Source organism: Chionomys nivalis, chromosome 5, assembly GCF_950005125.1.
Source record: "Chionomys nivalis chromosome 5, mChiNiv1.1, whole genome shotgun sequence".
Taxonomy (NCBI): Eukaryota; Metazoa; Chordata; class Mammalia; order Rodentia; family Cricetidae; genus Chionomys; species Chionomys nivalis.
Window position 1 is genome coordinate 1,123,137 of NC_080090.1, and position 13,080 is coordinate 1,136,216.

Consider the following 13,080-nt stretch of genomic DNA (forward strand, 5'->3'; position numbering starts at 1 on the left):
TTGCCCTTGGTAGAATTGCCATTTTTACTATGTTGATCCTCCCAATCCAAGAGCAAGGGAGATCCTTCCATTTTCTGGTATCCTCTTCAATTTCTTTCTTCAATGCCTTAAAGTTCTTGTCAAATAGATCTTTCACTTCTTTGGTTAGAGTTACCCCAAGATATTTTATGCTTTTTGTGGCTATCGTGAAAGGTGATGATTCTCTTATTTCCCTCTCTGCTTCCATATCCTTTGTGTATAAGAGGGCGACTGATTTTTTGGAGTTGATCTTGTATCCTGCCACATTACTAAAGGCGTTTATCAGCTGTAGGAGTTCTTTGGTGGAGTTTTTGGGGTCGCTCATGTACACTATCATATCATCTGCAAATAATGCAAGTTTAACTTCTTCCTTTCCAATTTGAATCCCCTTTATCCCCTTATGTTGTCTTATTGCTATTGCTAAAACTTCGAGAACTATATTGAAGAGGTATGGAGAGAGTGGACAGCCTTGGCGTGTTCCTGATTTTAGTGGGATGGCTTTAAGTTTCTCTCCATTTAATTTGATATTAGCTGTCAGCTTGCTGTATATAGCTTTAATTAAATTTAGGTATGACCCTTGTATCCCTAATCTCTCCAAGACTTTTATCATAAAGGGATGTTGAATTTTGTCAAATGCTTTTTCAGCATCTAATGAAACGATCATATGGTTTTTTCTTTCAGTTTATTTATATGATGGATTACATTGATAGATTTGCGTATGTTAAACCAGCCCTGCATCTCTGGTATGAAGCCTACTTGATCATAATGGATAATTTTTCTAATGTGTTCTTGGATTCGGTTTGCCAGAATTTTGTTGAGGATTTTTGCGTCGATGTTCATGAGTGAGATTGGCCTGTAATTCTCTTTCTTGGTTGGGTCTTTGTGTGGTTTTGGTATCAGAGTTACTGTAGCTTCATAAAAGGAATTTGGCAATGACTCTTCTGTTTCTATATTGTGAAATACATTAAGGAGTATAGGTATTAGGTCTTCTTGGAAGTTCTGGTAGAATTCCGCATTGAAACCATCTGGTCCTGGACTTTTTTTGGAAGGGAGGTTTTTGATAACAGCTTCTAATTCTTCAGGACTAACAGGTCTATTTAGGTTGTTCACCTGGTCCTGGTTTAACTTTGGTATATGGTATTTATCTAAAAAAGTGTCCATTTCTTTTACATTTTCCAGTTTTGTGGCATACAGGCTTTTGTAGTAAGATCTAATGATTCTCTGAATTTCCTCTGTGTCTGTGGTTATGTCCCCCTTTTCATTTCTGATCTTAATAATTTGCAAATTCTCTCTCTGCCGTTTGATTAGTTTGGATAGGGGTTTATCAATCTTGTTGATTTTCTCCAGGAACCAGCTTTTTGATTCATTGATTCTTTCAATTGTTTTCTGTGTTTCTATTTTGTTGATTTCAGCCCTCAGTTTGATTATTTCCAGTCTTCTACCCCTTCTAGGTGAGTCTGTTTCTTTTTTTCTAGAGCTTTCAGGTGGGCTGTTAAGTCTCCAATGTGTGCTTTCTCTGTTTTCTTTAAGTGGGCAGTTAGTGCTATGAACTTTCCTCTCAGGACTGCTTTCATAGTGTCCCATAGGTTTGAGTATGTTGTTTCTTTATTTTCATTGTCTTCAAGGAAGACTTTAATTTCTTTCTTTATTTCTTCCTTAATCCAGGTATGGTTCAGTAGTTGACTATTCAGTTTCCATGAGTTTGTAGGCTTTCTGGGGGTAGCATTGTTGCTGAATTCTAGCTTTAATCCATGGTGATCTGATAAGATACAGGTGGTTATTAATATTTTTTTGTAACTGTGGATGTTTGCTTTGTTACCGAGTATGTGGTCGATTTTTGAGAAGGTTCCATGAGCTGCAGAGAAGAAGGTATATTCTTTCCTATTTGGGTGGAATATTCTATAGATGTCTGTTAAGTCCATTTGATTCATTACCTCCATTAATTCTCTTATTTCTCTGTTAGGTTTCTGTCTAATTGACCTGTCCATTGGTGAGAGAGGAGTATTAAAGTCTCCTACTATTAATGTGTGCGGTTTGATGGCTGCCTTGAGTTTTAACAATGTTTCTTTTACGTACGTGGGTGCTTTTATATTAGGGGCATAGATATTCAGGATTGAGACTTCATCCTGATGAATTGTTCCTGTTATGAGTAGAAAATGTCCCTCTCCATCTCTTCTGATTGATTTAAGTTTGAAGTCAACTTTCTTAGAAATTAGTATGGCCACACCTGCTTGTTTCTTAGGTCCATTTACTTGATAAGCCTTATCCCAACCCTTTACTCTGAGTAGGTGCCTGTCTTTGTGGTTGAGGTGTGTTTCTTGTAAACAGCAGAATGTTGGATCCTGTTTTCGTATCCAATCTCTTAGTCTGTGCCTTTTTATAGGTGAGTTGAGTCCATTGACATTAAGTGATATTAATGACCAGTGGTTGTTAACTCCGGTCACTTTTTTAGTAGTAGATTTTGTGTGTTTCCCTTCTTTGAGTTGCGCTGGTAAAGGGTCTCTAGATGTCTGAGTTATTGTGGTCATTGTTGGACTCCTTGATTAGTGATTTTCCTTCTATTACTTTCTGTAAGGCTGGATTTGTGGCTACGTATTGTTTAAATTTGTTTTTATCCTGGAAAATTTTGTTTTCTCCATTTATAGTGAACGAAAGCTTGGCTGGGTATAGTAGTCTGGGCTTGTATCCAAGGTCTCTTAGTTTTTGCAGTACATCTATCCAGGACCTTCTGGCTTTCATGGTTTCCATAGAGAAGTCAGGTGTAAGTCTGATAGGTTTACCTTTATAAGTAACTTGGCCTTTTTCCTTTGCTGCTCTTAGTATTCTTTCTTTATTCTGTATGCCTTGTGTTTTGATTATTATATGGCGAGAGGATGTTTTTTTTTGATCCAGCCTATTCGGTGTTCTGTATGCTTCTTGAACCTTCATAGGTATATCTTTCTTTAGGTTGGGAAAGTTTTCTTCTATAATTTTATTAAATATATTTTCTGGACCGTTGAGCTGCACTTCTTCTCCTTCTTCTATTCCTATTATTCTTAGGTTTGGTCTTTTTATTGTGTCCCATATTTCCTGAATATTTTGTGATGAGAATTTGTTGGCCTTGCTGTTTTCTTTGATCAGCGTGTTTATTTTCTCTATGGTATCTTCAGAATCTGAGATTCTTTCTTCTATCTCTTGTATTCTGTTGGTTATGCTTGCTTCTGTAGTCTCTATTCGTTTACCTAGATTTTCCCTGTCCAGCTGGCCTTCTGTTTGTGTTTTCTTCTTTGCCTCCATTTCAGTTTTTAAGTCTTGAACTGTTTCCATTATCTGTTTGATTGTTTTTCCTTGGTTTCCTAGGGTATCATTCACTGATTTACTCAATTCTTCAAACTTTCTGTTATACTTCTCATCCATTTCTATAAGGGCATTTTTTACATGCTGTTTAAGGGCGTCAATCACTTTCATAAAGTCAATTTTATCTACTTCTTCATGATTAAGGTGTTCATGTCCTCCTGTTGTGAGGTCGCTGGGTTCTGGTGGTTTCATATAGTTTTTCAGATTGTTGGGTGAATTCTTGCATTGGCGCCTGCCCATCTCTTTCTCCGAATGCTCCCCTATGGATCTTCTTTTACCGGATCAGGTCTTCTTGCCTACTGATGTACCTTCCCAGTGATGGCACTCTGCAGTGATAGCTCTCCTGGTGCTCCAGTGATGTCTCCCCTGGTACCAATATCAGATCTCCGTGCCCAAAGACGGCTCTCCTGGTACCGAGATTAGCTCTCCCACTGATGGCTCTCCTGGTGCCGAGATCAGATCTCCCCCACTGCTGTCTCTCCTGGTACCGAGATCAGATCTCTGTGCAAGTTGGGTAGTTCATAAACAAAGCACCTCTTTTCCTGAATTCTACATATGGCACTTATAGTATCCTTTGGGCTGTGGGAAAAACACCTAAAGTAACTGTGACATTTGCCAGTGCTAGTCATCACGCTTGAGACGGCACCCGCACAGAAACACGGCACCATGACGGGGCTCTCTGTTCAGCCGGACAAGCTCGCCCTCATTTTCTGCTAAGACTCCCTGTCACTCACTACTCCTCAAGCTAGGAACCCTTCTCTAGAAGAGCCACCGAAACGCTTTAGTTTGCTTGCTGTTAAATTGTACAGCCTACGTCTGTAGCCCCACCACAGAGTGTGTGCTTTGGAGGACGGGGCCCTGTGTTTGATCCCCAGCAGCACAAAGGAGGACGTGTATATACTATATTACAAGTGAATGTCACTGTCTCCATGGGCTGTGTGGTACACCCCTACAATCCCAGCATTTAGGAGACTGAGGTGGGAGGCTCACAAATTCAAGAGCACCCTGAATTACACGATAAGGTTGTGTCCCAGAGAAACACCATCTCAGCAAACAAGCAAACAAACAAAAATCCACGTGTGTGTGTGTGTTATAATGTTTAGCAAAAAAAGACATTGCAAAGCATAGCCTCACAGCTCTCAAATAACACAAGTGTGCGTACTCTCAACATTTGTCATATGCTTCAAAGAACAAGGTACCAAGCAACAAGTAGACAGTACCTTGTCTTTTTCTTAAACACATTTTGTTTCTATTTTTAATTTAATTAAATATAATTCCATCATTTCCCCCTCTCATATCCCCCCTTTAATCTCTCTCAAATTTGTGGCCTCTTTTTCTATGACTATTATTGTTACATATATAAATACAGCCAGCTAGTGTTCCTTGTATATACATAATTCCAGGACTGACCACTGGGTATGAAATAACCAACTTGGGAGACTAATTCTTTCTCTCTCAGAATTCCTTAAGCTGCCTATAGGTCATTGTCTAGCAGGAGGCCCCATGAGATCTCCTCTTCCAGGTTAGCACGTCTGATGTGTGTGTGTGTGTACATATGCATATTCTTGTCAGTGAAAGAAGTTTGGGAAGCCTTGTGCCAGGTGCCATCCGGGCACCTAATTTCCCAAGACAGCTTGGGTCTGTTAGGCTTGGGGTTTAGTCATTTATACCGATAATTATTTTCCTATATTTTAATCCTTAGTCGATGTTATGGATGTTTGGCATTAGAACTTCATTGTTCTATAATGAAGATTAACAAGTGATAAAACAGCATTATATTGATTAGCAAGTTTTAAAGAAAAATTCTCAGTTTGTTTGGTGAAAAAAGATACGAACATATTATTAGTCTACCAATTCGCTGGTATTTACAGGTTTACCTAAAAATGACATGGTAGCACACCTCAAGCAGTCAGTGCTGGACTTCAAGCAAGAGCTTCCAATCCTCACAGCGCTGGGAAACCCTTGTCTCAAGCCACATCACTGGGAGGCTCTGCGGGAGATCACCGGAAAGTCAGTTTCCCTCGATAAAAATCTCTCAGTAGAGAAACTTCTAGCGCTCAAGGTACATAAAAATAGTTGACAAGAACACATTGAATCATGAGGGATGAGTTTTAATTATCGGCAAGGGAACCTACAGGGAACATACATTAGGAAATGGGGAAGGGGGCAGGATGTCTGGGACAGCGACAGGATGTTCTGTTTAGTGAGTGGGTGGGGACTTTTGTTTTAGCTTTATTCCTGAGGTGATAGGAGCACAGTATCACTGCCTTTCGTATGCAACAAATGCCAGTCTTTAACATGCTAGTTCTTATAGAGATTGTATTTTATAAGACTAGAAATATCAAATGCACTGTGCTTCATTTTATAAGTAGTGAAAATATATTAAGAACATATTAGGATAACTTTACCAATAAAAGTCAAATTAGCAACAGTTTGATATCCCACAAGGCTCTGTTATATAGGGCTGTGGATATGGCTTAGTTTGTAGAGAACCTTTCTACCTTCAGGAACCCTAGGTTCTAATCCTAGGGTCACATAAACCAACCTGGCTATGGTGTGTGCCCACAATCCTAGCACTCAGGAGGTGGAGGCAGTCATTTTAAAATACATATCCTACTTGAGACCAGCCTGGTCTATATGAAATCCTTTTGCAAAAACTAACAAAACAAATATATATATATATATATATATTGAGTTTTCATAGTTTAAAAAGTTTCTATTTTCTTGGCTAGCCTGTAAGAACCTCCATTTATGTTTCATTTTTTATAATAATGTAATCAAAACCAGCATATTATGCCTATAATTTTGTTGTAAGGAGAAACACGGGAAATACTTTAAAAGAATTTAGAAGGTAGAGTCTTTAAGAACCTAATTACTTTAAAACTAAACTGTTTTAAATCTCTAGACATAGTCTTAGCCTTCCTCCTGAGCTCAAGACACACCTTCCTGTTCAAGTTTCCATTCATGTACATAAGCTGTGTTCAAAAACTTAACATGCCTCTCGCTGCCCACCTCTCCCATGCCTCTCGCTGCCCACCTCCCCCATGCCTCTCGCTGCCCACCTCTCCCATGCCTCTCGCTGCCCACCTCCCCCATGCCTCTCGCTGCCCACCTCTCCCATGCCTCTCGCTGCCCTCCCCGCCTTGGTTCAGTTATTGACAGCCCCGTCCTTCCAACTCCCATCATCCCATGCCTTTCCTTCCAGAGCCTCCTGGCTGATCTGTGCACTACAGAGGGCTAAGGGTCAGTGCCAGCAGCTGAGCTCATGCAAAGCAGCTGCTGAGCATCTAGGCCATGTCAAGGATTTTCATTGCGACATCTTGACTAATTGGAACTACTCCTGCACCTAGCCAGGTTAAGAACGAGAATTTGACAAACTAAGAGTAGCAGCATAGAATACAAGTCAGAATGAACTGGCCTTTCAGGGTGGCAGCTGGGGGCTTGCATGAAACAGTGTCCCGTGATGCCCCAATATACAACTTCTGAGCCATCCTTGACTTTGTGATGGGATAGGGAGTTTAAAAAGGAAGGCTGGGCCGGGCGGTGGTGGCGCACGCCTTTAATCCCAGCACTTGGGAGGCAGAGGCAGGCGGATCTCTGTGAGTTCGAGACCAGCCTGGTCTACAAGAGCTAGTTCCAGGACAGGCTCCAAAACCACAGAAAAACCCTGTCTCGAAAAACCAAAAAAAAAAAAAAAAAAAAAAAGGAAGGCTGGTACAGATTTTAGAGGGTCCAACTTAGTGAACATAAACAGGAGGGGTTAAGGTTTGCAGATGAAATAGTGAACCACGGCCCAGGGACACAGAACCCCACATCTCTTTAAGTTATAATGGCAGAGCCCAGTGAGGAGCAATCGTGTGGTAAATCCCAGTGAACTCCTGAGAGGTTCAAGAAAGGGAGAAGTGGTTAGCCTTTATCCGTGTACCAATCTGTGTTAGCTTAATAAGAGATGTTAAAAAGCAAGCCTCTTTCACAGTGCTGCTGGTTAAGGCCATAAACACTCAAGGTCCATCCGGGCCCTTGGTGTCATCTTTGGCAACCTGCAACAAATGGTGAGAGCTGGCCACTGTGCTACATGAGCAAGCAAAGAGGGTAAGCCTCTTTCTTTAGCACCGTGGAGATTATATATAGGAGTAGTGATGGATTCAGTTTCCTGATAAGGTATAAAAACAGTAATCCCAGATAGTTCATCCTAAAGGTAGAGACTGAGAAGTTCTTTGAGTCTCTAGTATTGTGACTGAATCTAAAGTTTTTCTAGCAGAATCTTATGGAAACTTGCAATCAGTGCACATGGGAAAAGGCTTGAATATATCTTACTAATGCATATAAAACAAAACCAGCAGCAGCAAAAAATAAAAACACCCTTAGTCCTTGGTAGATCTAGCAAAGAACAAGAAGCTGTAGAAATCTGGGTTTACAAACTCACTGAACATAGCGGACAATGAGGACTACTGAGAACTCAAGAACAATGGCACTGGGTTTTGATCCTACTGCACGTACTGCCTTGGTGAGAGCCTAGGCAGTTTGGATGCTCACCTTAATACACCTGGATGGAGGTGGGTGGTCCTTGGACTTCCCACAGGGCAGGGAACCCTGATTGCTCTTAGGGCTGTCGAGGGAGGGGGACTTGATTGGGGGAGGGGGAGGCGGGGAGGAGGCAGAAATCTTTAATAAATAAATAAATAAATAAATTTAAAAAAAAGAAAGAAATCTGGGTTTATCGGGTTGCCTTTTCCTGTGTGTTCTCTAAGAAATGTTGGAGGGTATGTAAAAGCTTGCTGCCAAGTAGCAGAGGCATAGGCGCCGCCCACCCGTGCATGAGGCACATGCAGACTCTGCGCTCTGCCTGAGAGGAGACCTTCTGGTTGAGCACGAAGCATGTGAGTTGGCCCCAGTGCGTCAACAGAGAGAGAGCTCTGTCCCGACACGGGCCAGAGTCTCCAGATGGAACACCAACCTCCCCAGCGTCGGACCTGCGGATCTGAGTCCGCGCACCCTTCAAGACACGGCTTTAAATCTCCAGTTTAGAATCTTTGGGAATTGTTTGTTCCTCTAAATATTAAATGATTTCTTCATTTCAGATGTTTCCGTATGAAAGGAAAATAAATGAAATATCGGTCTCGGCAACAAACGAAGCCGCACTGGAGAAAATGTTGTTCAAGGTCATTGAGGTCTGGAACAATTCTCCCCTGCATTTGGTTTTTCATCACACAGAGAGTTATTCCATCCTCATCATCTCCTCCATCGACGACACGATCGCTCAGCTGGAAGACTCGCAGGCCATCCTCGCCACAATCAAAGGATCTTCCTATCTGACGCCAATTAAGGTAAATGCTGTGGCAAAGATTTGGGAGTGTTTTCATTTCCTTCAGTCTACCAGGTGGACTTTGCTTTCTGCAAACTCATATTTGGTATCAATCATATGAATTTTTCATATGTTTATATAGAAGATGGAATATTTAATAATGTGAACACTGAAAATAATTTTTCAGAAATGCTCATTAATTATTCATGAGGAAATATCAAAGTTTAATTTGGATGGGCAAAATAAATTTAGATTATATATGTATAATCATATAAACATATATCCACAAAATATGACTTTTACCAGTTTCTTGTAACTAGTAGTCCTGTGTCTAGTAACTAAAACTAATTTTTAAACTAAGAAACTTAATCAGATATGTATTGATAAACTCTTCAATGACAAAATTAAGATAATTAGTATATGGATATGCACCTCTGTACAAATAGACTCACAGAGAAATCTGAGCAAACAGAATTCATATTTGTAAATATGCAGACATTTAAAGAAATGTGTGATTTAGATGGGCCTTAGAGAGAAAACAATGTATTTCAAGAAGAAAATAAATAAAATGGATTATACTTTCAAAAGCCACATAGTAAAATAAAAATTACAATTAAGAGAAAAATAACAGAAAAAACAAGATTCACAAACAATGAGATACAAGAAGTATAATTTTAAATTTTTAACTTTTGAAATGAACAGCAAGAACAGAATCACATATCCAGCCTGAATGCAATTCGATAAAGCCTTGTGGAAATGCATGGTGCAATAAATGCCTTTATTAAAATAAAAATAAAGGAGTTATAAATTGGGCATGTTTGAAAAGCCAAAATAACTCACCATGCAGGAAGACTGCTTTTTTTTTTCACTTTTTTAAATTGATTTTTGTTGAGCTCTACATTTTTCTCTGTTCCTCTCCCTGTCTCTCCCCTCCCCTTCAACCCTCTCCCAAGGTCCCTATGCTCCCAATTTTCCCAGATCTTGTCTTTTTCTACTTCCCATGTAGATTAGAGTCCTCATTGTTGTCTAGATTCTCTAGGATTGTGATCTGTAGGCTGTTTTTCTTTGATTTATGTTTTAAAACCACTTATGAGTGAGTACATATGATAATTGTCTTTATGGGTCTGGATTACCCCACTCAATATGATGTTTTCTAGCTCCATCCATTTGCCTGCAAATTTTAAGATGTCATTATTTTTGTGCTGTGTAGTAGTCCATGGTGTAAATGTAACACATTTTTCTTATCCATTCTTCAGTCGAGGGGCATTTAGATTGTTTCCAGGTTCTGGCTATGACAAACTATGCTGCTATGAACATAGTTGAGCACATGTCATCATGGTACAATTGAGCATCCTTTGGGTATATACCCAAAAGTGGTATTGCTGGGTACTAAGGGAGGTTGCTTCCTAACTTTCTGAGAAATCACCCATTTTTTTAGGCTTCCATTTTGTCTTGCTGACTGTGTCCTTTGCTTTACAGAAGTTTCTCAGTTTCAGGAGGTCCCATTTATTAATTGTTTTTCTCACTGTCTGTGCTACTGGGGTTATATTTAGGAAGTAGCCTCCTGTGCCAATACATTTAAGTGTTCTTCCCACTTTCTCTTCTATAAGGTTCAGTGTGGTTGATTTTATATTGAGGTCTTTGATCCATTTGGACTTGAGTTTTGTGCATGGTAATAGATGCAGATCTATTTTAATTCTTCTACATGTTGATATCCAGTTATGCCAGCACCATTTGTTGAAAATGCTTTCTTTTTTCCATTTGATATTTTTTGCTTCTTTGTCAAAAACAAGGTGTTTGTAGGTGTGTGGATTGATATCTGGTTTTTTTTTTTTTTTTTTTTTTGGTTTTTCGAGACAGGGTTTCTCTGATGGAGATGGGTCTTGTATTAATCTGTTGCTTTCATTGGTTAATTAATAAAGAAACTGTGTGGTGGCGCAAATGAATGTAGACAGATTATATAGATATATACAGCTTTAATAAGGAAATAGACTTACAGGACCACAGGTTCCCGCGGAGCACTGGAAAAGCGGAGCAAAAGAAAAGGGCTGCTGGGCTCATGCCCGGCAGATTTATCTGTAAACATTAGCCCGAGGCGAACACGCCCCCAATGGGTGGGGCTATGTCCCTACATCTCCCCCTTTTGTCTAAATAAGATAGAACCAAACCAAATACAACTATATACAATAATAACAAATAATAAATATAACAAACAATATTGAGAACAAAACTTTTGCTAAACATTCTATCTCAAGGAGTCTAAATAACATAGAGAGTAACTACAATTATATAATCTTCAACTCCGTCAAAGATCTGAGAAGGGAATAAATATTACTTAACAATCGAGAGATATCCAAAATGTGCAACAATTGACAGAGACAACTGACTACCTGGGCAATCACCCAAAGTCTCGTTTGCAATGTTGAGTCAACCAACTTTGGCTAAGGCCTAACATAACTGGCATACCATTATTAAAGGCAAGGAACTTTCTTAGGACTATCCTACCCTGTCTTGGCAAGATAAGACAATCTTGTTTCATCCACTTAGGGATATTCTGTATCTTTGTCAGAAGTTGAGGTATGGGCTTTTCTTAACCCAAAGGCCAGTTCTGCCAAGAAGACAAGCTCCCAGTGGAGTGTCTTTGGTACTCAACGTTCTCTCGGGAGTAGAGTGGTGTTGCCAGGAGTAATTGTGTCTCTTTGGCACAGAAATTTTAGGTTAGATTAAAGGCCATTTTCTACAGCTCTTCAAAGAGGCTGAAGATCATACTATCTATACTAAATATAATCTCTATGTAACTAAAAGACCTGATAAACTTAAAAATAAATATGACAAACATATAATTCTCAATACCTATCTAACTTTGAAGACTAAAAGAATAAACAACTGTGCAATATATGAAGACAATGATCTTCAACTGTAAACAATGTCATAGTATCAATACAATATAGACAAAATTATAAGCATACTCATACAAAAATAGAGGTAGGAACACTCACATTCAATATTCAACATATCAATATACAAGAAACAGTACCAGTACAATTTTCTATAAACAGTAATTCACAAATACCAATCATCCCAAAAAACCAGTTACCCCCTTCTTCTTCCTCTTCTTCTTCTTTTTTTTTTTTTCAAAAAAAAAATCACCCCATCCCCTCAACCCTAAACCAACCATTAAAAGATGTCCCCAACCCTGAGGGCAAACTCTGTTGGGAGAGGGGATGTCGTCCTCTAAGATTGCTTCTAGCTGACATGGGGGCGACGTTCTTCTTAGGGGGTCCTGTGAAAGCAAATGATGGTAAAATTCCCAAATTAACCTTTGACCTAAGAAAATTGTAACTAGTCTCAGAGCGTTTTGAGAAGTTCCGACCAGAGTGTTGTCAAAAATGTGCACCATTCGAAATTGTCTCTTGTAGTTGGTACCAAAAAACAGGTCTAATATTAGCGCTTTAAAAAAAAAAATCATGACGTCATAAAAACCAGATGGAGTTGATGTTGTGGGGCCCCATCTTCATCCTGGAAACTTCAAAGATTACTGTAGGAAAATTTGTTGCTTGTTATGGGAAATTTAAACATTAACAACAAGGACATATACTGACATATAAAGAAAGACACAGATATGAGGAAAAGCAAAGAAAGTTTAAGACATATATATATATATATATATATATATATATATATAAATTAATACTTACAGAACAAGTCCCTCCATCAGTAATTAAATATTAGGGGTACCTTAAATTCTTTGAAGATGGGTATTTTCCTGTGGAGATAAGAAGAGAACCCTGCCCCCAACCTATTTGTATTACTTACCATCAGTATGATTGCCATCCATGTGATTGAATTGTTATTTATCTTTCCCAACTGGCTTCTCTTCATCAAAACGAACCTTTATCAATTTTGATGGAATCCACAATTTTTCCTCACCTGTGGAGACAAGAGCAAATCCCCTTCCCCAACGCAGCACATCTCCTGGCTTCCATTGTGAGGTCAGCACATCCTTGAAATAAACTGGTTGATTTAGTTCAGTAGACTTTTCCATTATCCAATGTCTTTCTGCAGCCGATGTTCCCTTCTCATTAGCGTTGAGGAAATTCAAGGTTAACAAAGCATTATGTAACCTATTTCTGGGGGTGTTTTCCACCCCTTTCTGTTTGTTCAACATATCCTTTATAGTTCGATTTGATCTTTCTATGACTGCTTGACCTGTAGGATTGTATGGTATACCTGTAACATGCTTGATATTGTAATAATCAAAAAACCGTTTCATTTTCCTAGAGACATAAGCAGGACCATTATCTGTCTTTATTTGTGTAGGTATACCCATGATAGCCATGACTTCTAATAAATGAGTGATAACTGAATCAGCTTTTTCTGAACTTAAAGCCATTGCCCACTGAAAGCCTGAATACGTGTCA

The 13,080-nt window shown here is 39.2% G+C and overlaps 1 protein-coding gene across 1 annotated transcript in view; it reads left to right on the plus strand.

Annotated features, from left to right (window-relative positions):
- Positions 1-13,080, plus strand: part of Dnah14 (dynein axonemal heavy chain 14) — a 277,305-nt gene that overhangs the window by 82,190 nt on the left and 182,035 nt on the right. The window contains exons 22-23 of the mRNA XM_057769862.1: positions 5,226-5,416; positions 8,436-8,681. Of these exons, the coding sequence (XP_057625845.1) occupies positions 5,226-5,416; positions 8,436-8,681 (437 nt within the window). The remainder of the gene's footprint in view (positions 1-5,225; positions 5,417-8,435; positions 8,682-13,080) is intronic.